This window comes from Oreochromis aureus, linkage group 3 (assembly GCF_013358895.1).
Source record: "Oreochromis aureus strain Israel breed Guangdong linkage group 3, ZZ_aureus, whole genome shotgun sequence".
Classification (NCBI taxonomy): domain Eukaryota; kingdom Metazoa; phylum Chordata; class Actinopteri; order Cichliformes; family Cichlidae; genus Oreochromis; species Oreochromis aureus.
The window spans coordinates 95139428-95162437 of NC_052944.1; the positions used below are offsets into that span (position 1 = coordinate 95139428).

Here is a 23010-nt window from a genome sequence, read left to right on the forward strand (position 1 = left end):
CCAGAGGCTTTATTTTGAAGTTAGGATCATTTTTAATGGTCTTCTTAGTCTGTTCATTTAAACACACAGTTGCTCCGCCTGACATTTTTGGCTTTTAGATCAAAACATCAAAGAATTTATTTTATTTGAATGAACTGAAAATAGATTCAAACTAAAAGCTTTTAGAGAATAAACTCCTACATGACCTCTGACCTTTGACCTGTATCTACAGCACTGACCTCTGACTTTCAGCTCCACCTTTCTCTTCAGCAGGATGTTTCCCTCCCTGCTGTAGACGGTGCAGGTGTAGGTCCTGTTGTCTCCATCTGTGGGATATTTCAGGGTCAGACTGAGGTCTCCAGTTTTCAGCAGGTCTTCATTCATCTTCGTTCGGTCTTTGTAAGCCTGGTGCTGTTTGTGAGGCTGGTCAGAGCCGTTCTTATACACGTGAACCTTCCTGCTGCCTCTGTCCTTCCACTCCACTTTAGCGTCTTCAGGCAGGTGAAGTGTGGTGTTGAAGGGCAGCTGGACAGACTCCACCCCTGAATCCACCTCCACCTGGGGGACTGAGAGGACAACAAAGCACAACATGAGCTTGGATGGAGACATTTGTGTTGACTCTAACAGGCTGAATGCTGCTGCTTCACTGGGAGCTCACTGTTAGATAGAAAGTGGTCAGTGTGAAGAGGAGACGCAGCAGAAAGATGAAGACTGACAGGAAGAAAGCAGTGAACAGACTGTTGGAGCTGCTGTTAGTGGGACAGGACTTTATTCAGTCTCTGAGGACCAGATTTGACTTGATGAAGCAGAGAAACACAGTCTGAGTGTTTCTGTCACACTCACTTCATCACACAGCTCAGTTTGACAACATTTGGAAGAATTTGATAGAAGCCTTCCTTTAGTAAAAGCACCAATAAAACACCATGAAAACACCTCACTACACACAAAACTGCAGTACTGGCAAATTGGACATAAAGTATGAAAAGTCAAAGTACTTATTGTGCAGAAAAATGTTCCCATCAGTGTCTATGGATCAATATTACTGCTGCACATGTTTAAGGCTGAGCTCATTTCAAATCCTTTCTATTGTGTTGAATCTGCAGTAATGCATCATATTCTATATCCAGCCACACTGTAGCCGTCTGTCTGCATTGTAATCAGGCTGCAATGTAGGGAAGTGTCTACAAAGAAGCTCCAGCTGAAAGGATTTACAGCAGGTTAGTGTGATGACAGATAGAGGTGTAAATGTACTGACATGTAAAGAGTGTGTTGAGAAGGTGGAAGAGTGACGTGTGAGCAGTAGGATGGCTTCATGACAAGAACAAGCACTTCAGATGTACAGAGAAGGTCAGGAGGAGCTGCACTGTTTCTGTGTGCATGCAAACAATGGTTGGTGCAGTACATGTATGAGGACAGAGAGACAGTGGGAAGGTTTGCAGTAGCAGGGAAAGATGGGTTCCTGCTGGGGCTGGGATTACATCAGAAATCCACTCTAAGCCCCTTCTTGTTAGCAGTGCTGATGGACAGGCTGGCAGATGAGCTCAGGCAGGAGTCTCAGCAGCTCTGTTTGCTGAGGACATTGTGATCTGTAGTGAGAGCAATAAGCAGGTGGGTGGAGGAGAGCCTGGAGAGGTGGAGGTATGCTCTGAAGAGAAGAGGAAGGAAAGACAGAATACATGTGTGTGAAGAAGCTGCAGATACGACAGTGAAGATGAAGGAGTCGAGGTGGTGATGGTAGATCAGTTTAAATACATGAAGTCCTCCATACAAAGCAGCAAAGTCCAAAAGAAGTGAAGTGACAGTACAGGCAGGATGGAGTGGGTGCACACATGTATCAGGTGTGATCTGTGACAGGAGGACAGCAGCTAAAGTCAATATGAAGCTTTACAGCCTAGTGAGGCTGTGATGATGATTTGGAGACATGACACTGTTAGGTAATAAATGTATCATCTTAAATGTTTATTTTGCTGATTATATTGTTTTCAACCAGAGTGAAACTAAGTTCAGACAGGTTGCCCTGGCAACAGACCTTAGAAAGGGGAAGTTATTGCAAGCTGCACAGGAAGTTTTAGTGCACAGCCATATTAATAAACCAGACACAGAAAAGAGGAACTGAGTAGAAGTTTGTTTGTAATGAAACTGTGTTTGACGTGTTTAACGTCAAGATGGAGTATATAAATATAACTAGCCTTCCTGTTTGATTTTTAGACCTGAGGTTGTGTTCGTGTGTTCGAGTCTCCATATTCCGGAATATGTAAAATTAAAGATCATTTTAAAGTAAAAGACCACTTTTGAGCCGTGTCTTTTTCGCCGTAAAGAATCTAAAGAACTGGATTTAATACTTGGTGCCAGTGACCCGGATTCTTGTGCGGCTGAGGGGACTAATTTGGACCTTAAGGTACGATCTGATATGAGGTGGACAACAGACCGGTCTAAAAGATTTATAGGTAAGCGCAAGCCTGTTGAAAATTGTGCACATTGGATGAATTCTAAATTAGTTGTCCACTGAATTGATGATTGTTACCATTAAAGTGGCTCACTAGTGGAAATTAGATTTAATTGTAAAATCTGTTAAGTAGATTTTCACTAGTGACATGTCCATGATAATTTTGGGTAATTAGAAATAAAGAAAAGTAAAGTTTGGGGATATTTGATGAAAGCGCATTGTTGTTAATATTGAGGTGGATTTTTAATTGTTGCGGCGTATGTTTGAAGTTGGTGTGTTATACTTGTTGATTGTGACGTCAGCCAAGAAAAGAGATATTAGATTAGGGTATTTGGTCAGGGAATTTTATTCCCACATTGATTATAGGGTGCGCCCCGGACATCAGATAACAAACTGGTGGTTAGAGTCCACAGTGATGTTTCTAGAATTATTTAAATTGTAGGACTGAGACGGCATTTCTCTAGGGGTGCAAAATGTTCTGAGGGTTATGCCTCCACTCTGTTCCGGACGCGGAGCATTGTCCTCCGGCGAGAGGGTTAATTCAGTTGGCTGCTGCGACAACTGGGGACGGTCGTTAATGGCTAGTGGTCAAGCACCACTTTACTTGCACCGTTTGACTGACAGGGCGGGGTCCTGGCCGTGACCATTCAACGTGACTGACAGGTGAGCTTTAAGTAAAGCTGTAAGGCGCAAGTGGGATACTTAGACGGTGGAGGTGGAGCTTCCTGTCTAGCTGCGGGAAGCGGTTATAAATTAAGATAGGACTTAGTAATCGGGCCACTGTCCCGGACAGATAACGGCTATAAATGACCAGCAAGGTGGGCGAACCTGGGCTAAGATACTTTTAAATTAGTCGAAACGGTAGGATGACTAGTACTAGAGGAAGATGAAGTGAAGATGTGATATGGTAATATATATATGGTATGGTAAAGGAAATAATTTATCTTGGCAGTTACTGGCAGTCTTTTGTTATATATAAATGTGTGAATGTATAAATGAAGTGTAAAATTGTCATTTGGATGAATGATTAAAGGTGCACATTGTTTTGAGAGAAAAGGCGGTGTCTGTGAGACGATGATGAAAGTATTGTGTGGATGATGCTAGAAAACTGAACTGAAAGAATGGTGATGTGTGTGCGGAAAATTGTTAATAGTCCTGATGTCTGAAAGAACTCTGCTGAAGATGCTGAAGATTGTGATGTGAGTGCTTGCAAAAACCAAAGAGCTTAGTATATTTAAAAGTGTGTGCATGAAATAAGGGTGTATTGTTTTTAGATGAAGACTTAGTAGAACTAAAGAGGGTTTATAAACTGTATGTAACAGAGTTAGAAAATAGCTTAATGAATTTCCTCAAAATTGATGTGCTTTGTGAATAGTTGGAGCCACCTGGTGGACAAATACCGCAACTGCAACTGTTAAGGTTCCAAATTGCTGCACAGCGCATGCCTCAGCAAAGGAAAATACTCCCAAGCTGGTGGTAGGTGCTTGTGAGCGACACTGTTGTCAATTGTGTATGTGTATTAATGAAAACATTCTTATAGTGGTAATTGTCAACATGTATTTTGATTGTAAGTAGTACTAGCATGTATCCTGAAAGTTACAGGCATTTTGATGCATGGGTAGTAACTTTAATCACGAGTAGCATTTTTAGTTAGCATGCTAAGCTAAGCTAATACTCGTTAGCTAGTTGGGTGCTTTTTGACTTGCACTCAGCTCTAATGTTTCTCTGTGTGATTGTAATTGTTCTAATTCTTTTTAACAGAACTGAATGTTGCAGTTGCTTTGCACACTGTTAATGACGACTGTGTGCTGTTTTCTCTGTACCAGGTAGGCGCTGTTAAGTATAAGTTTTAATCGATGCTGTTGTATAGGGAAAAAAATGATGAACAATGATGATTGTTTTATAATAGAAAAGCTGTTTTATATGTTATTGTTGTTGTTGGTTAGGAAAAAGGAGAAAAATAAATAAATAAATAATACTGCTACTATACGATCACAGGTTTGGTTTCAGCTAGAACTTTTAAAAGAAAGACTTTGTTGATGTTGTGTTGTATAAATATATCTTAGTCATTTGTTAAGTGTTATGTTTGAAAAGAAAAAAAAAGGAAAATACTCCCAAGCTGGTGAACTGAATGTTGCAGTTGCTTTGCACACTGTTAATGACGACTGTGTGCTGTTTTCTCTGTACCAGTTGCCAGAATAAAGAGGGAGCCCAGAGTAAGGGCAAGTCCAGCGTTGCAGTGCCGTCCTTCCTACATGGGCATATCACACCACTTGCACGATAGACTCACAGAACAGCAACAGCTACATGTAAATATAAAAAACAAGAGTTTGATTAATCTGTAGAAACAGGAAAGAGAAACAGAAAAATACTGCGCTGCTGTGTGTGTGAGAGGAACTTTGCATGCCCATAGAAGGAAACTGGTTGATGTGTGTAGTGTGAAATCAGAGAGAAAAGCTCAGAAATAAAGAGAAAGGTTGGTTAAAGCAAAGAGAGGCACTGGCAGCATTTAAGACACTAAACAAGAGAAACAGATCAGAGAACATCAGACTGAATAAGTGGAATAAAGTGAAACAGAGAACTAACGCTCCCTAAGAATGGAGCTGTCAGAGGAAGAGAGCAGCAAACTGAAAGTCTCTGTTAGCTGCAGAGCTCTGAAACTTCACACAGCTTTGGATGATAACATGGAGAAAGGATGTGGAGATTTTCACAGATCTGCTAGAAATCATCTTCTAGTTATTGTGACTCAGATATGACTGATTATAGACGAGGACCAAAGAAGGTTTTTACTGAGATTTGAACTGACTTAGCTTAGCCTGTGTTTTAGCCACATGCTAAACAAACACATGTTCAGAAACTAGAAGATGTTACCTTTCAGATGAAGTCTCACACATGAACTTTGCTCCTACAGTTCATCTGCTGAAGCTTTTACATTTGGCTGGAAATCAAAACAGCCACAAACATGAGACATGCTAACACTGTAACATTATTGGATGGAGCCCACTGAGACTGAACCACCATCATGAGTCTGACCTCTGACCTTTGACCTGTATCTACAGCACTGACCTCTGACTTTCAGCTCCACCTTTCTCTTCAGCAGGATGTTTCCCTCCCTGTTGTAGACGGTGCAGGTGTAGGTCCAGTTGTCTCCATATGTGGGGTGTTTCAGGGTCAGACTGAGGTCTCCAGTTTTCAGCAGGTCTTCATTCATCTTCGTTCGGTCTCTGTAAACCTGGTGCTGTTCTTCAGGATGGTCAGAGCCGTTCTCATACACGTGGACCTTCCTGTAATTGTCCTTCCACTCCACTTTAGCGTCTTCAGGCAGGTGAAGTGTGGTGCTGAAGGGCAGCTGGACAGACTCCACCCCTGAATCCACCTCCACCTGGGGGACTGAGAGGACAACAAAGCACAACATGAACTTGGATGGAGACATTTGTGTTGACTCTAACAGGCTGAATGCTGCTGCTTCACTGGGAGCTCACTGTTAGATAGAAAGTGGTCAGTGTGAAGAGGAGACGCAGCTCCTGCTTCTCAGGAATTCTGGGATTTGGATGAAACACAGCTAAATTGACCTAAAGCTATCAAGGAGGTCAAGGGGGAGGAGCCACAATACAAGCTGCATCCAGCCAGTGGGTGCACTGTTGACCTTTGACCTGAATCTACAGCACTGACCTTTGACTTTCAGCACCACTTCCTTCTTGATCAGGATCTTCTTCCTGTTGTTGTAGGCGGTGCAGGTGTAGGTGTCTGTGTCCCAGTCTGTGGGGTATTTCAGGGTCAGACTGAGGTCTCCAGTTTTCAGCAGGTTTCTCCTCAGCTCTGTTCGGCCTCTGTAACTGTGGTCCTGGTCTTCAGGCCAGTCAGAGCCGTTCTGATACACGTGGACCTTCTTGGAGCTTTTGACCATCCACTCCACCTTTGTGTCTCTGGGCAGGTGAATTGTAGTTTTGCAGGGCAGCTGGATAGACTTCACCTCTGTAACCACCTCCACCTGGGGGACTGAGATGCAGAGGAGGAGGAAGAGTTTGTGTAAGAGAAGCAGGATGAGGAGAAAGAACTGTGATAGAGTTTTTACTTATTAATGAAATCACAATCTTAGAGAAAATAAATGGAAAAATAAAAGTATGGGCGCTGATTTATGCACAGCTCTCTGAAGCTCCACCACAGCATTTCATCAGGCGAAGGTCTGGACTGTTGAAACACCTGCATTCTTTTGTTTTTCAACCAGTTTGGTGGACTTACAGAATGGTTTAAATTATAATTATGAGAAACAGCCACTGAAAAGTGCTCGGGGACATGGCATTAGCCAAAGTTGTGTGAGATGGGAGTTTGCTCATTATTTGTAAAAATGCAGAACAAAAAAAAAAGCTCTAAAACTACAAGTATTGTGCAAAAGAGAAGTACTGGAAAGGAAGACTGTTGGAGAGAAAAGTGGAGCAAGAGGAGGGATTTCTGGGATTCCTGTGGGAGAAAATCTGGAAGAAGTGAAGAAAGTAATTAGAGAAGGAGACTTTACAGGCTTAAGTTGACTGCAGGCTTTCAGCAATGGAGAGAAGGTGCACAGTACATTTGTTTTACTGGAATTTAAAGATGAAGTGCTCCCTGATAAAGTTATGATGGGCTATATGAGTTTGTATGTTGTAACTAGGGATGGACCGATCCGATATTACGTATCGGTCCAATACTGACCTAAATTACTGGATTGAAATAAAAGGAGAAATAAAAAATGTAATCTGATCCATTAACTACCACAAAAGCACGTCACAAAACTTGTGACATGGCGTAACCGAGCTCACGACACGATAGAGCGGCTGAGGCGTGCGAGACCTGTCGGCGGTCTGGTTGAGCATTTGGAGCCTCGCTGCGTGCTTCAAACCGGCATTTAATGAGGAGGATGTGAGATGAAAACCAGCACAAAGAGACTTTAAAATGGTTGTCATGGTGATTCTACTGTAGATACACTAACAATCATCCTAGATCATTGGGGAGGAAGGATAGTTTGGTGTGGGGACTTCAACTCACATAGCACTTTATGGGGGAATCAGGATGACAGTAATGGGATTAGTAGCAGGAATAATTGAGGATAAGGAGTTTAAATACTGGATCAGGTACACAGGTGGATTTTATGAGGGGATAAGGTATCAGCAGCTGATTTTACATTGGTTTCTCAGTCTCTGGCTGGAATTTGCTGGTATTGAAATTTTAAAAATATTTTATATTTTTACATTTTTGAAAGAAACGGGTATTTCAAAAAGAATCTAATGGTGGTACGGTAGAGTCTGATCCTTACTCCAGTCTACAAGGTGGCTGCAGTGCACCTAGAAGCTGTTTGCCAACCGGTATAAAAAAGAAGAAGCAGCAGCCTCACAGTGCCTTTCCAAAATGTTCAATACATCCTGTCAGTAGAAATTACTTCTTCTATGGTCCATGGTCTGTGACCCAGTGTTTACATTTTGGGTGGTGGGTTAATTTATATTCTAAGGTTTAGTGTCTATTTCGTAGTTCTGGTTCTTTTAGCTGTTTTTCTGCTTGTGTTATATTTGTGGTTTCTGGTCTTTAGGTTCTGTTCCCATTAGGGCTGCACGATTTTGCAAAAAATGAGAATCACGATTTTTTTGCTTAGAATTGAGATCACGATTCTCTCACGATTTTCTTTTCCAATATAAATATTTATAGCACTTATTAACTGCACATCAACTTCGTAACAGTTGAAACTGAACATAAAAACAATAAATAAACATAAAAACAATAAATGCCTCACATTTTGTCGTTGCCGCAAAATGTTGTACTGCTTGAAATTCCGTCTCCACTGTTGCTCGACACTGCGTGTATAGAGCAGGTAGTGCAACAATAGAAAAATAGTTGCGGGACGGCACTGTGTAGCGTTTGTCTAGGGCAGGGGTCAGCAACCTTTAACACCCAAAGAGCCATTTGGACGCGATTTCCACACGAAAGAAAACTCTGGGAGCCGCAAATACTTTTTGACATCTAAAATGAACATAACACTGTATATATTGTTTTTTTTTAACCTTTATGCTTTGTGTGAACAACTGAGGTGTGTTGCTTAAATGCATGAAGTGCTACAGAGAAAATTACATTTTATTTATGTAATTAACACATTTTGAACTTTGCCAAATTCTACCTAAGTATGTATTTTACCTGGTTAATGTGTGTGGCGGGGCGTGGACTGCAGCGCTGCTGCAGGGGAGGCGGATGCACCTTAGCGGTACCCGCAATCACGCCTCGCCGCCTTAACGTTTGTGCCACCTACGCTGTTGTGTTGGTGTGTGTCGGGCTGCGAGCTTTAACACCGGCTGTATGCGTAAAGCAACCGTGTGTGAAAAGTGGTCAATAAAAAGATGCTGAAAAGCGTGTTCATGGAAACATAGTCGGGTCTGCCGTGATATGTTTACAATGGGACTTCCGCTCCTGAACGTCTGTGCACAGCGTCTGTTGTACGATCGGGGCTGTACGAAGTCACTTTCATCTTTACGCACGACTGTAAGCTGTCGTCTGTGAGGCGTGAACGTGTTTGTTTTTGGAGAACAGCTGCTGACATAATGTGGATCCGAAGATCCATAATTGGCCTACCTGGGGTTGGCGGGCGTTTCAAGGGTATATAGGCTTCCGCAAGTGTGACGCTTATTTTGATCGTCGTCAAAACTAATAGAATATAATTTTATATTTATATTTCAATATCACAATAATCTTCCAATTTAGAACTACGAGTTAAAAAAAGAACTAACATAAATAAAATAGACTTTAGCTAATTACTTACAAAAAATTATTTATTTCCCCAAACCACGCGGAGCCGTAGAAGGACTAAAGATCCGCATGCGGCTCCAGAGCCGCAGGTTGCCGACCCCTGGTCTAGGGTGTTGATCATTTTCCTAAATCCTTCGTTTTGCACAGTGTTGATGGGAGCCATATCTTTGGTCAGGTGATAAGTAATAGCCTCCGTAATTTCTTTGTGCCTGCGGGAGTTCGACATGTATAGGGAAGCGCTGTATAAGGTTCCCGTTATTGATGTTAGGGTGGTTGACCGGGACAGATTTTCTCCTGTCACTTTCTCGTCATCCCTGACGTGTTCTCCGTTGTTTCTTTCCTGCCAATTTGAGCATCACACGGCACAGCTTCTGTATCACGTGGTATAAGGCTCCGCCCTTGTCATTTGTTGAGCAGGAAGAGTGAGCGCTTGTTTTCATGCAGGTTATGTCCCGGATCAAAATGCGGTACAATCGTCGTCGTCTTTTTTTTTTTTTTTTTAAATCGTTGTCATTTGGAAATGAGATCGCACGTAAGTATGAATCGAGATCGCGATTTTTCTAACGATTAATCGTGCAGCCCTAGTTCCCATGCCTCCTCTGTTCCACATTTGTCACTCCTGTCTCCATGTCCCTTTTCTGTCTCCTCTGTCTGTCTTAATCCCATGCCTGTTTCTCCCTCAGTCCCAGTGTCAAGCCTGTGTGTCTTAGTCTGTGTCTCAGTGTTTTCTCTCGTCCTGGGTTCAGTGCGTTTCGTTTTCCTTCCCCTGCCTTGTTAAGTTTAGCTCAATTCCACTGCTGAGAGTAAAGAGACCTTTCTAACTGTCATTCATGGCCCCGAGTCTGTAAATAAAATGCCTGAGTGTCACATGTCTGCTGGTAATCTGAGTGTGTTTTTCCCATCTGTAAACCTGAGTCAAGTAGCCACCGGCCTCGTTTTCTGAAGATGATTATTGTAAGAGAGCAAATGCTGTGATTTCTGTTTTTGAGCCTGGGAATAGTAAAGACGTGTGTTCAGTTCCAGAGTTAGCAAGGACTGAAACTGTGTTTACTGCTCCAAAGTTTAAGCGCAGTAATGAGTGGGTTTCTGTGCAGCTAAGCAACGACGTGGTGTCTTTTAAGGCTGATGAAGTCTCAGTGTGTTGTTGCATTTTTCTATTCCTGAGCCAATCCTGAGCCCACCCCCTGTGTTAATGACACCACCCATCTCAAGACTATTAGGTGTGCTGGTCAAAGAGCTAATTCAGAGACTGTAAATTTTCCACATCAACCTGCACTTCCTCAGGATTGTTTTGCTCGGCCTCCCGGTCGACGCCCTAAACCGTTTCATTTCCACCACCGGCCACATTGTTGGCCTCCTAAACTGCTAGTCCCTTGTTTTGGGTTCTTGAGAGTCCTCCTTACAGGCCCACTTCCACTTGCCCGGGTCAGGTTTAACTGTGTTTTTGTTTGGTCAAGTTGTTTTTTGGGTGGTCATGGTCCAACCTCTGCCTGCCACACACGGATACAACAACTTCTGCAAATTTTGAAGTTACACTTTGATTTAAGTTCAACATGATATCACAAAGTTCATGGTTCACAGGAGTTCATGGTTAACTCACAAAACAAGCCACATCATCAGCCCTCCATCACCGTGCAGGAACCTTTTCATGATATGCTAATTTTTTGAGATAGGAATTTTTGGGTTTTCATGAGCTGTATGCCAAAATCATCAATATTAAAACAATAAAAGGCTTGAACTACTTCAGTTGTGTGTAATGAATCTAAAATATATGAAAGTCTAATGTTTATCAGTACATTACAGAAAATAATGAACTTTATCACAATATGCTAATTTTTTGAGAAGGACCTGTAGATATAATCCAGCTGATGTGGGAGAACTACATATGACACTTTAATGCAGCCATGAATCTGACTGATTTCTTTCCATTTTCAAAGGTTGATGCATCAGTTAAAGTCCTTAAAAAGCTCAGAAATAAAGCGAAAGGTTGGTTAAAGCAAAGAGAGGCACTGGCAGCATTTAAGACACTAAACAAGAGAAACAGATCAGAGAACATCAGACTGAATAAGTGGAATAAAGTGAAACAGGGAACTAACGCTCCCTAAGAATGGAGCTGTCAGAGGAAGAGAGCAGCAAACTGAAAGTCTCTGTTAGCTGCAGAGCTCTGAAACTTCACATAGCTTTGGATGATAACATGGAGAAAGGATGTGGAGATTTTCACAGTTCTGCTAGAAATCATCTTCTAGTTATTGTGACTCAGATATGACTGATTATAGATGAGGACCAAAGAAGGTTTTTACTGAGATTTGAACTGACTTAGCTTAGCCTGTGTTTTAGCCACATGCTAAACAAACACATGTTCAGAAACTAGAAGATGTTACCTTTCAGATGAAGTCTCACACATGAACTTTGCTCCTACAGTTCATCTGCTGAAGCTTTTACATTTGGCTGGAAATCAAATAAAAACCAAAACAGCCACAAACATCAGACATGCTAAGGCAAGGCAAGGCAAGTTTATTTATATAGCACAATTCAACAACAAGGTGCTTCAAAGTGCTTTACAGAGACATTAAAAACAAAAACAAATAAAAAGCATGATTCAAATTTGATTAAAGCAAGCAAGCAAGCAAACAAAACAGTATATAAAATCAAATATCAAAACAGTAGATAAAATCAGTAGTTAAAAAGTAGGTTTTGAAATTTAAACTTAAGTGTGGATTTGGTGCTTTATTCAAATGCAGCTGAGAATAGGTGAGTCTTCAACCTGGATTTAAATAAACTGAGTGTTTCAGCTGATCTGAGGCTTTCTGGGAGTTTGTTCCAGATATAAGGAGCATAAAAGCTGAATGCAGCTTCTCCGTGTCTGGTTCTGACTCTGGGGACTGATAACAGACCGGATCCAGATGACCTGAGGGATCTGGAAGGTTCATACTGGGTCAGGAGGTCACTGATGTATTTCGGTCCTAAACCATTCAGAGCTTTATAGACCAGCATCAGAACTTTAAAGTCTATCCTCTGACGGACAGGCAGCCAGTGTAAAGACCTCAGAGCTGGACTGATGTGGTCCATTTTTTTGGTCTTAGTGAGGACTCTAGCAGCAGAGTTCTGAATGAGCTGTAGTTGTCTGACTGATTTTTTAGGTAGACCTGTAAAGATGCTGTTACAGTAATCAAGCCTACTAAAGATGAATGCATGGACTAGTTTTTCCAGGTCCTGTTGAGACATCACATCTTTTATCCTTGAAATATTCTTGAGGTGATAGTAAGCTGATTTTGTTATTGTCTTAATGTGTTTTTCTAAGTTTAGGTCTGCATCCATCACTACACCCAAATTTCTCGCCTGGTTTGTGGTTTTTATTTGTATAGATTGAATTGTGGCACAACCAGTCATTAATTTCCTCAATGCATTTACCAAGAGCCTGTACAGGGCCTCGGTCTCCTGGTGACATTGTGATATATATTTGTGTGTCATCTGCATAGCTATGATAGTTTATTTTGTTGTTCTTTATAATCTGTGCCAGTGGGAGCATGTAAATGTTAAACAGAAGGGGTCCCAAGATGGAACCTTGGGGAACTCCACATGTGATACTTGTCTGCTCAGATGTGAAGTTACCTATTGATACAAAGTATTTTCCTGTTTCCTGAACCAGTTTAGTACAGTTCCTGAAAGACCTCCCCAGTTCTCCAGTCGTTTGAGTAACATGTTGTGGTCAACTGTATCAAATGCTGCACTGAGATCCAGTAAAACTAAGACTGACATTTTTCCACTGTCTGTATTCAGACATATGTCATTAAACACTTTGGTCAGAGCGGTTTCAGTGCTGTGGTTCTGTCTAAAACCTGACTGAAAGGCGGCATAGCAGTTATTCTGTTTTAAAAAGTAATTGAGCTGTTGCGAAACTGCTTTTTCAATAATCTTACTTAAAAATGGGAGATTTGAGATCGGCCTGTAGTTATTCATTTGTGTCTTGTCAAGATTGTCCTTTTTCAGTATAGGTTTAATTACAGCAGTTTTTAGTGATTCTGGAAACACACCTGACATTAAAGAAAAGTTGACGATCTGTAACAGGTCTGACTCCAAAGTCTTTGTGACCTTTTTGAAAAAACTTGTTGGCAGGACATCTAAACAGCAAGAGGAGGAGTTCAGTTGACCTAAGATGTCCTCCAGGTCTTTGCTGTTAATAGGGTGAAACTGTTTGATGGTGTTTAAACAGTTTTCGGTGGACACAGTACATTTCCTGGATCTGCTGTTGATGTATTAATTGGTTGTCTAATCTTTTGGATTTTTTCTGTGAAGAATTTGGCAAAGTCATTGCAGGCCATGGTTGAATGAAGTTCAGCTGCCACTGACACAGGAGGGTTTGTTAGCCTGTCAACTGTAGAAAATAAGACCCAGCGTTATGACTGTTTTTGGTGATGATGTCAGAGAAGTAGGACCTCCTTGCACTCCTCAGTTGTAAGTTATAATTGTGAAGTTTCTCTTTATAGATGTCATAATGAACCTGGAGGTTTGTTTTTTTCTCCATCTGCGCTCAGCTTTCCTACACTCTATTTTTTCATTTTTCACCAGTGTGGAGTTTCTCCATGGAGACTTTTTCCTTCCAGAGATAACCTTCACCTTAATGGGAGCAATAGTGTCCATTACATTTAACATTTTAGCATTGAAGCTATTGACGAGCTCATTGACTGAACCTCTGGACAGGTCAGGTGTTAATGGGAAGACCTGGTTAAAGATCTCACTACTGTGTTCAGTTATACACCGTTTTGTGATCACTGCTGTTGATATATTTGTGTGGGCTGAGATTTTACTTTCAAAGAAAACACAGTAATGGTCAGACAGGCCCACATCAGACACAGTAACGTTTGAAATGCTCAGGCCCTTGGAGATCAGTAGGTCAAGAGTGTGTCCTCTATTATGTGTGGCCTCTGTTACGTGCTGAGTCAGCCCAAAGTTGCCCAGAGTGTTACTCAGGTCTTTAGTCCCTTTGTCCTGAGGGTTGTCCACATGGATGTTAAAATCCCCAACAATAATTACACAGTCGAAATCAACACAGATCACAGACAGCAGTTCACTGAGGTCATTAAAAAAGTCTGTGCAGTGTTTGGGAGGCCTGTAAACATTAAGAAACATAACTTTGGATGGGGCCTGCAGCTGTAAAGCCACATATTCAAAAGACTGAAAACTTCCAGGAGATAGCTGCTTACATTGAAATGATTCATTAAATAAGACAGCAACCCCTCCTCCTCTCCTGCTCACCTTGGCCTCACTGATAAAACTGTAGTTAGGAGGGGTCGACTCGATGAGAACAGCTCCACTGTTACTTTGGTCCAACCAAGTTTCAGTTAAAAACATAAAATCAAGGCTGTGCTCGGTGATTAAATCATTAATTAAAAATGTTTTCCCAGCTAAAGATCTAACGTTTAATAAAGCCAACTTAAGTGTTTTTACAGGTATTATTTGCCCCCTCGTGTTTGGGAGCAGTCTGTGGCACACAAGGTATGTTTACTATATTTAAAGATCTTTTAGAGTGCAGCTCTCTGTGTTTTGACCAGGCCACATGTCTCCTTCTGTCACCTAAAAGTACAGAAATTTTAAAACCTTCTAATAAACAGGGTCCCAGCTTCTCCTGGGAAAAGTCACCACTGCCATAATCCTCGCAGCCCGGACCCTCCACACATCACACATCAGACTGCGGAGACAGGGCATGAAGGTGGTAAGGAGGAACTAAGGGGGGCGAGGCTGGGCAATGTAACTTTGATTGCTCTGTTGAGGGCGGGGCCCGATGGCGAACCTTTGGCCAATCTGGTGGGGGGTTTATGGGGGACAAAAAGGGACTGGGCCGGGGGGCAGATCTGAGCCCAGCATTGACCCGCTCCATCATCTCCTCAGTGAATTTCAGGTGTGGGGAGGAGGGAGAAAGGGAGGGGGAGGAGGGTGATGGCCTGTCAGGGGTTTGGGGAACTGGGGAAGGTCATGGTCCCTGGTCCTGGTCGTTGGTGTTGTTGAGAGAGTTGGAGGCGAGTAGGGACCCCTCTTCTTGCCTCAGATGTCTCTCTTTTCTGAGGCTCTTCCCGGGTGGGGGCAGATGGAGCTCCTCCTCAAGGTTTCTGCTGGGCTTTGTCTGTTCTTGGAGTACTGTTTGTTCCTCTTTATGAGATAACTCCTCGTTTATCTCAGCCTTGGCACCAAGCACAGATGGATGACGTACGGAATAAAACAAGTTGGAGGTGAACAGTTTCACCCCAGACTTGTTAAAATTAAATCCATTTGCTTTAAACAGATGCCTGCATTCCCAAAAAATATTAAAGTTGTTGATAAAATGCACTGAGTGGTCAGTACATGCTGATATGAGCCATTTATTCAGTGCAAACAACCTGCTGAATCTCTCGTCTCCTCCTCTGACGGGCGGTACAGGTCCACTGATGAATACAGCTGCATTCAGAGAGTTTACAGTGTTTAATAATCCAGTAAAGTCCCGTTTCAGAACCTCCGACTGTTGTTTGGACACATCGTTTGACCCTGTATGCAGAACAATGTTTGTCACGGTTGGATATTCATCTGCAATTTGAAGAATTCTCTCCTTTAGGTTGTTGACCATATCCTTAGGAAAGCAGAGGACTTTAGTGTTCTTACCGCACATCCTTTGTACATCCTTTACGGCAGAGTCACCTACAATCAGAGTTTCAGGCCTAGCCTTTAGCTTTCCCTGTGGCCTTTCAACAGATTTTCAGACCTTACTTCGCTACTTTTAGATGGATGGTTGTCCGATATAGATCCAGGGTCCTTTGATAGTGGAGCAAATCTGTTCTGCAGTTTCACATTCAGTTGTTTTGGAGGTTTGTTGTTAACCTTCCTATTCACGGTTGTCCAGTCCTGTTTCCTCCCGTATACAGGGGTAGAAGAGCTTCTCTGTCTCGTAGGAAGTGAAGGCCAGTCGGTTTCAGAGATTTCAGCTCGCTGTGCTCTGCCTGTGATACGTCGTCCCCCTTCCAGGAGACATGATTTATGTCTTGGTTTTGCACCAAGACAGTCCAAGGGGGGATTATCGCTTGAGGATTTATAATAATGCACAGAGTCTACTTTCTTGGTCATGTTATCTGTGCTCCTTAGCTGTGTATTAGCTTGCTCATCGCCATTGTTTTGAATCAAAGGCAAGGTTGTTTCATTTCCGCACAGTCCATTTACCTCCACGTTTACTTCTAAGCGATGAATTTTTGTCTCCAGTACTGCAATCTTCTGCAGGAGGCTGTGGTAGTCATCTGTGGAGAGGGAAGGCATCTTGTTGCTAGTTAGCCTAGCGGTTAGCACCTTTCCAGGCTATTGAGGCTGTTTGGTGCCCAGACGCTGTAATCAGGCTTCAGCTGTGTCTAGGCCACAGACACACGGAGCGCTGAGGATAAGGTAACTATAAAAATGTTGCTGTTTCTGTTAAGAACACTTTAGTCCTAATGATCTATAAGTGTCCAGAAGCTCTCGCAGGTAAGCTCATACAGAAAAAAGGGAAAAAAATCAGCATAAAAATCAATAAAAGAAGCAAAGCATTTAAAGAGCAAAGAGAGGAAGCGTCCACACTCACAAAAGGGGGAGGAGGAACCTCCCCCTTTTGTGAACACTGTAACACTATTGGATGGAGCCCACTGAGACTGAACCACCATCACTGACCTCTGACCTTTGACCTGTATCTACAGCACTGACCTCTGACTTTCAGCTCCACTTGTTTCTCCATCAGGACGTTTCCCTCCCTGCTGTAGACGGTGCAGGTGTAGGTGGAGTTGTCTCCATCTGTGGGGTGTTTCAGGGTCAGACTGAGGTCTCCAGGTTCCAGTAAGTTTCTCTTCATCTTTGTTTGGTTCTTGTATTTATCGTCCTGTTCTTCAGGCTGGTCAGAGCCGTTCTCATACACGTGGACCTTCCTGTTGTCTTTGTCCTTCCACTCCACTTTAGCATCTTTAGGCAGAGAAACTGTGGTTTTGCAGATCAGCTGGACAGACTCCACCCCTGAATCCACCCCCACCCAGGGGACTGAGAGGACAACAAAGCACAACATGAGTGTCAAGAGATTTATTCTAAATAACACTTCTTCAGCTGAGAGTCAGAGAAGAGAAACGCACACTGCAGTTAGTTTACTTGCAAGCAAGGGCAGTCACAGCACCTGCACAGAAGTGAGAGACTCGCGCCCTGCCACTGCCCTGGTCTTTATTTATACATCATTGGGTGAGTGTGTGTGTGTGTGTGTGTGGGGGGGGGGGGGGTCAGAGTGTGACCCCATAAAGACTTCCCTAAACCTGCTGGTCTGGAAGTCCAGCAGTTCATCTAAACAAAAGGCACTTAGTAGAGCAGGGCGATATGACCAAAAATATTTATCACGATATACATTTGAAAATTTGCGATAACGATATAACTGACGATATAATTGACACTAGACAAAATACTTTACAACTCCACAACTTTATTAGTGCAAAAAAACCCCATCAATGTATTTTCACTTAAACAAGCAGCTGTTTTTTTATGTGCAATAAAGTTATATAAAAATGTAACAGTGCAAATTCCTGCTGACAGTTTAACCAAAAGGCATTTCCAGTGGAAATTGGCCGACATATCCTCAGCATAACCATGTATAATATCCACAAAACTTAAAAAGAGGTTATACACACACAATACGGTAATATTATGTTGAAGCACAGTACGTATCACTCCATGAGGCGCCTCGCGCACGATAGCCGTAATGCTCCGACAATCCATCAAGCCGTGCGGCTTCGGTAGCTTAGCAAAGTCGTACTAAAACATTTGACAGATTTTTGGCGCCGTGTACCACATAAAATCGTTTCGAGGTCAGTAAACACAACCAGAATTCATACATAAGGCACACGGGATTATAAGGGGCACTGCCGATTTTCAGAAAAATCAAAGGATTGATTTTAAGTGTGCCGTATTATCCAAACAACACGGTAATAACGACGGCCCACTAGCATGCGCTACCAAAAATAGTGCTTTGTTGTGTATCTGACGGACGAAAGCTAAACCAGTTCCACACCACTGAAGTTGCAGCATTTTTACAAACCAGATCTGGTTCATCCGTTTCATTTAACGATCTAGTTTCGCTCTTCTCATTCTGCGTCGCCGCCATGTGCGTATGTAAACATAGGCACTGCGCATGCGCGTTTTACCCACATTCTATCGCGATATTTCATTTTCCTATCGTTGCCCAACATTATACCGGTATTACCGTGAACGGTATGATATAGCCCAGCCCTAGCACTTAGCCTAAAACAGACATAGATACGTTTATCCTACCATAAAACAATAAGAGAATGTATGCCCTTTTCCCATGCTCCCAGGATGTGGGTTTGAATGCCAGAACACTCTGGAATGCACCCAAAGCCTTTTGCAGCCTACTAAAGATCACACATCCTATCACTACACAATCTATTATACACCTCTAAGCATATATGGAAACTTATATCATTAAAAGATTATACTGACTACTAAGTACAATTTTCCATTGACAATGAGCTGTAGTAACATTTATAATAATCATCTGATGGCCTCCTTACAGTAAACTTATCTCTGTACTGCACCTCAGTGCTGCATTTGATAGACCAGAAAACGCTGACAATAAAGCAATTATGCTGCGGTTGTGGTTTCTGTCATATCCATCTCATAGATTCATGAGGATTCTTCCTCACTTACAAAAGTTAGTCGTGGAGTTCCAAAAGGTTCTGTACTGGGACCAGCTCTATTCACATTATAAATCTTTCTCTTAGGCATAATATAAGAAAACACTGTAACACTATTTTCACTGATATGCAGATGAAACCCAGCTTTATTAATCTATGATAAAAGAGAAGAGTTAAAGTACCAGCATGTCTTAAAGTCAACAACCTTGATGACCTCCAGTTTTTTTTAAATTCATACATAATTGAGGTTCTTGTACTTGACCATTAAAACCTGAGAAACAGGGTGATCAATGACTGACACAAAAGGAGGAACATTTACTGAAGCTGCTGCAACATTTACTGTCAGCACATGTTTCCATGTCAGCCTGCTGTTTACCACCACAGAAGAAGAACAGCTTGTCCACATGCAGCCTCTGTGTCAGATCAATGCAGTGAAGCACACACACTGTTTAGTAAAGTCATGTTGTGGAGCTGTTTCACTGATCAATGACTGAGTCTGAAGGAGGTTTTCTGACTTCTGGAACAAACCTGGAAGTTTCTCTTCAGCTCTCTGTATCAGCTGTTTGTAACTGTTACGTCCCTCTGCAGCCCCTAATCTCCTCAGTATGTTCAGCTGGTGCTAATTGGCCACACCTAGTCAGGTGTGGATAAAAGCATACTTGAGGCAGGCTTTCAGAAAGCTCACTTGTCGCCCCTTCCTGGAACAGCTTCACGGAAGGCGGAGAAGGAGACGCGGGAAGTTTGAAGGTGGACGTTACATACGGATTGAGTGGATTGATTGGTTTTTGGACTTTGGACTACGGACTAGGATCACGGATTGTGGCAGTTGGCATAAACTGGTATGTGACTGGATGGAATGGCGTCTCTGGTAGATGAGGACGATGATATGGATTTTGGTGACTGGACCCCGGTGGCTGGAGGGGGAAGATCAGGAAGAGGGAGAAGCAGGAGAGAGGGCGCGGGTTTGGTTGGGTCACAGACGAGTAAAAGGAGTTTGGAAGAGAACAGCTCGGATGAAGGGTCCAGGGTCGTGAGGAAGAAGACGGTAAGGGAGGAATTTAGGATAATTTTGAAATTCAGGAGGGAGGATGAGGGAATGCAGTTGAGCCCAATAGCGGTTTCCAGGGAATTGAAAAAGAAGTTTGGAGAGGTTCTTCTAGCTAAGGTTCTAAGGGATGGGAATTTGCTGGTTGTGGTCAAGTCAGAAGAACAGAAACACAAGGTGTTGAGTACTGAAAGTATTTGCAAAAAGATAGTACAAGAGAGACAGGTATTGGGAGACAGTAAAGTGACCAGAGGGGTGATTTCTGGTATCCCAGTAGAAGAGGATTTGGAGAAATTAAAGCGGTGTATTCAGGGGGGCGAGGTCAGCAGAGTAAAGCGACTGTTAAAAACTGTTAATGGGGAAAAGGTTAGTAGTTTGTCAGTTTTGTTGGAGTTTGAAGGTACTGTGTTGCCGGACAGGGTTAACATAGGGTGCATGAGCTTTCCTGTGAGAGTTTTTGTGCCACCGCCCCTTAGGTGCTATAAATGTCAGAGATATGGACACATTGCTGTAGTCTGTAAGGGGAAGCAGAAGTGTCCCAAGTGTGGGGGTGAGCACAGATTTGAGGAGTGTGGAGATAATGTTCTGGACAAATGCAGTAACTGTGGGAAGCAGCATAGGGTGAGTTTTGGAGGCTGTGAGGTAAGGAAGAAGGCCGTGGAGGTTGAGCAGGTCAAGGTTACTCACAACATAAGTTATGCTGAGGCAGTCAGGAGGGTTCAGAGGGGTGGAGATGGTCCGGGAAAAGATCAGACAGGGTTATCCCCGGAAGTTGTTAGTGTGCATAGAACTTACCCAGGATTGACAATGGAGAAGTTGTTTTTGTTCATTGCATATGTCATAAACTGTTCGGATCAAGTGAAGCATAAGATGGAGAAAAACCAAATAATAGTGAAGGGGGCAGAGAGGTTTTTCGGGATTAAGGACATATCCTGGGAGAACATGAATAAAAGACTTGGAGGGGAAGGGAGAGCAGAAGGATCAGGGGAGAGGGCGTTTTGATTATTTTACAATGGAATGCTAGAAGTTTGATCGCTAATGGTCAAGAGTTTAAAGGATTTGTTGAAAAATGCAAAGAGAAACCAGATATAATCTGTGTACAGGAGTCATGGCTGAAGCCTAATTTGGATTTTGTTATCAAAGGGTATGATGGTGTTCGGAGGGATAGGAAGGAGGGTAATGGCGGAGGTTGTGTAACATTTGTGAAACGAGAGGTTCAATATAGAGTGGTAGCAATTGGTAAGCTGTTAGAGTATATAGTATTGGAAATTTGGGGGGGACTTGGGAGCATTAGAGTGGTAAATTTTTATAATCCAGGTGGCAAGCTAATAGAAGTGGCAGAACTGGATGCGTATTTAAGGTGGAAAGTGATTTGATGTGGGGACTTTAATGCTAACAGTTCTTTATGGGGCTATAGTTGTGATCGGAATGGGGAAGTGATTGAGGGGTTGTTGGATTTGAAGAGTTATGTGTGTTTGAACGATGGGAGTGGTACTAGGGTTGATGTTAGAACAGGGATTGAATCGGCTATTGATCTAACGTTAGTGTCCGATTCATTAGCAGGATTATGTTCATGGGAGGTAATGAAACTTATGACAATAGGGAGTGATCATTATCCTATAAAGATTGAGGTGAGGCTGACCATTGAGAGACAGGTTACTGGGGGAGTGAAGAGATGGTGTTTTAGTGAGGTTAATTGGGATGTATTTAAGGTTCTCAGTGAACAGGAATTTCAAAAGGTTGATATGAATGTAGGGGTGGACGATTTGAATGACTCAATTTGTAGAGCCATTTTAGTGGCGGCAAGCAGGGTGATCAAGAGAAAAGGGAGTAGTGGGAAAAGGAAGATTGTGCCATGGTGGACAACGGAGTGTGATAAGGTGATTAAATGTCGTAATAAGGCTTTTAAGAAATTGAAGGGTAATCTTAGCTATCAGAATCTTGTTGAATTTAAGCAGTTGCAAGCCAAGGTAAGAAGAATGATTAAAAGTGCAAAGAGGGACTTCTGGAGGGGTTTTTGTAATTCAGTGGGGAGGGAGACGAAAATTCATAGTGTATGGGCAATGATTAGGAGGATGAATGGTTTAAAAAGGGAGTATGGTTATCCAATCTTGAAGATTGACGAAGTAACAGCAGTGAAGGATGAAGAAAAGGCTAACATGCTGGCAAAAGCGTTCGTTGAAATCCATAGCACAGGGAATGTTAGTGAAGAAGGGCGTAGGGGGAAGGACAGGACAATTATGGAGAATAGAGATTTGTTGGATATGGTGGAGGATACGGATGATCTTTTGAATATACCTTTTACTAAGTCTGAGTTACATCGAGTGCTCCGGAAATATAAGTTAACACAGCCAGGAAAGGATCAGGTGTGCTATATTATGTTGGATCATCTGAGCGAGTCAGCCAAAGAACAGTTAGTGGGGTTGTATAATAGGGTTTGGGAGGGTGGGATGCTGCCACAAAGTTGGAAAGAGGCTGTGGTGGTGCCTATATGTAAGCCAGGGAGGGATGGTACCAAGCCAGGTAATTATAGACCGATAGCTTTAACATCACATATTTGTAAAGTTATGGAGAGTATGATTAATGAGAGATTGATGTATTATGTAGAAAGCAGAGGGTTTATATCTAAATATCAAAGTGGATTTAGAAGGGGGCGATGTACTATGGATCCAATATTGTGTTTAGAGCATGAAATTAGGAGGGCTCAAATAAATAAACAGTGTGTGGTGGCAGTGTTTTTCGATTTAGAGAAGGCTTACGATATGTTGTGGAGGGACGGTTTGTTGATTAAAATCCGTAAATTGGGTATTACGGGGCGGATGTATAGGTGGATTTTAGATTTTCTAAAGGGTAGGCAGATACAAGTGAGGATTGGAAAGACTTATTCGGAGCGGTTTTCTGTAGAGAACGGGACTCCACAGGGGAGCATAGTGAGTCCTTTGTTATTTTCTATAATGATTAATGACGTGTTTAATGACATAGAGGGTGGGGTGGGATGTTCACTTTTTGCTGATGATGGAGCCTTATGGAGGAGAGGAAGGAATGTTGGTTTTATTGTAAAGAAGTTACAGGAAGCGGTTGGTAAAGTGGAAGAATGG

At 42.4% G+C, this 23010-nt stretch overlaps 1 protein-coding gene and 1 long non-coding RNA gene across 2 annotated transcripts in view; one reads left to right on the top strand and one right to left on the bottom strand.

Annotated features, from left to right (window-relative positions):
- The window catches only part of LOC120434731 (butyrophilin-like protein 2), a 102806-nt gene that overhangs the window by 8475 nt on the left and 71321 nt on the right, over nucleotides 1-23010 (bottom strand). Inside the window, exons 2-3 of the mRNA XM_039603042.1 lie at nucleotides 6098-6424; nucleotides 219-545 (exon numbers count right to left, since the gene is read on the bottom strand). Of these exons, the coding sequence (XP_039458976.1) occupies nucleotides 219-545; nucleotides 6098-6424 (654 nt within the window). The remainder of the gene's footprint in view (nucleotides 1-218; nucleotides 546-6097; nucleotides 6425-23010) is intronic.
- On the top strand, nucleotides 3876-5363 carry LOC120438496. Its single transcript, XR_005611947.1, has 3 exons — nucleotides 3876-3901; nucleotides 4187-4251; nucleotides 4616-5363. It is a non-coding gene; the product is annotated as an uncharacterized LOC120438496 (long non-coding RNA).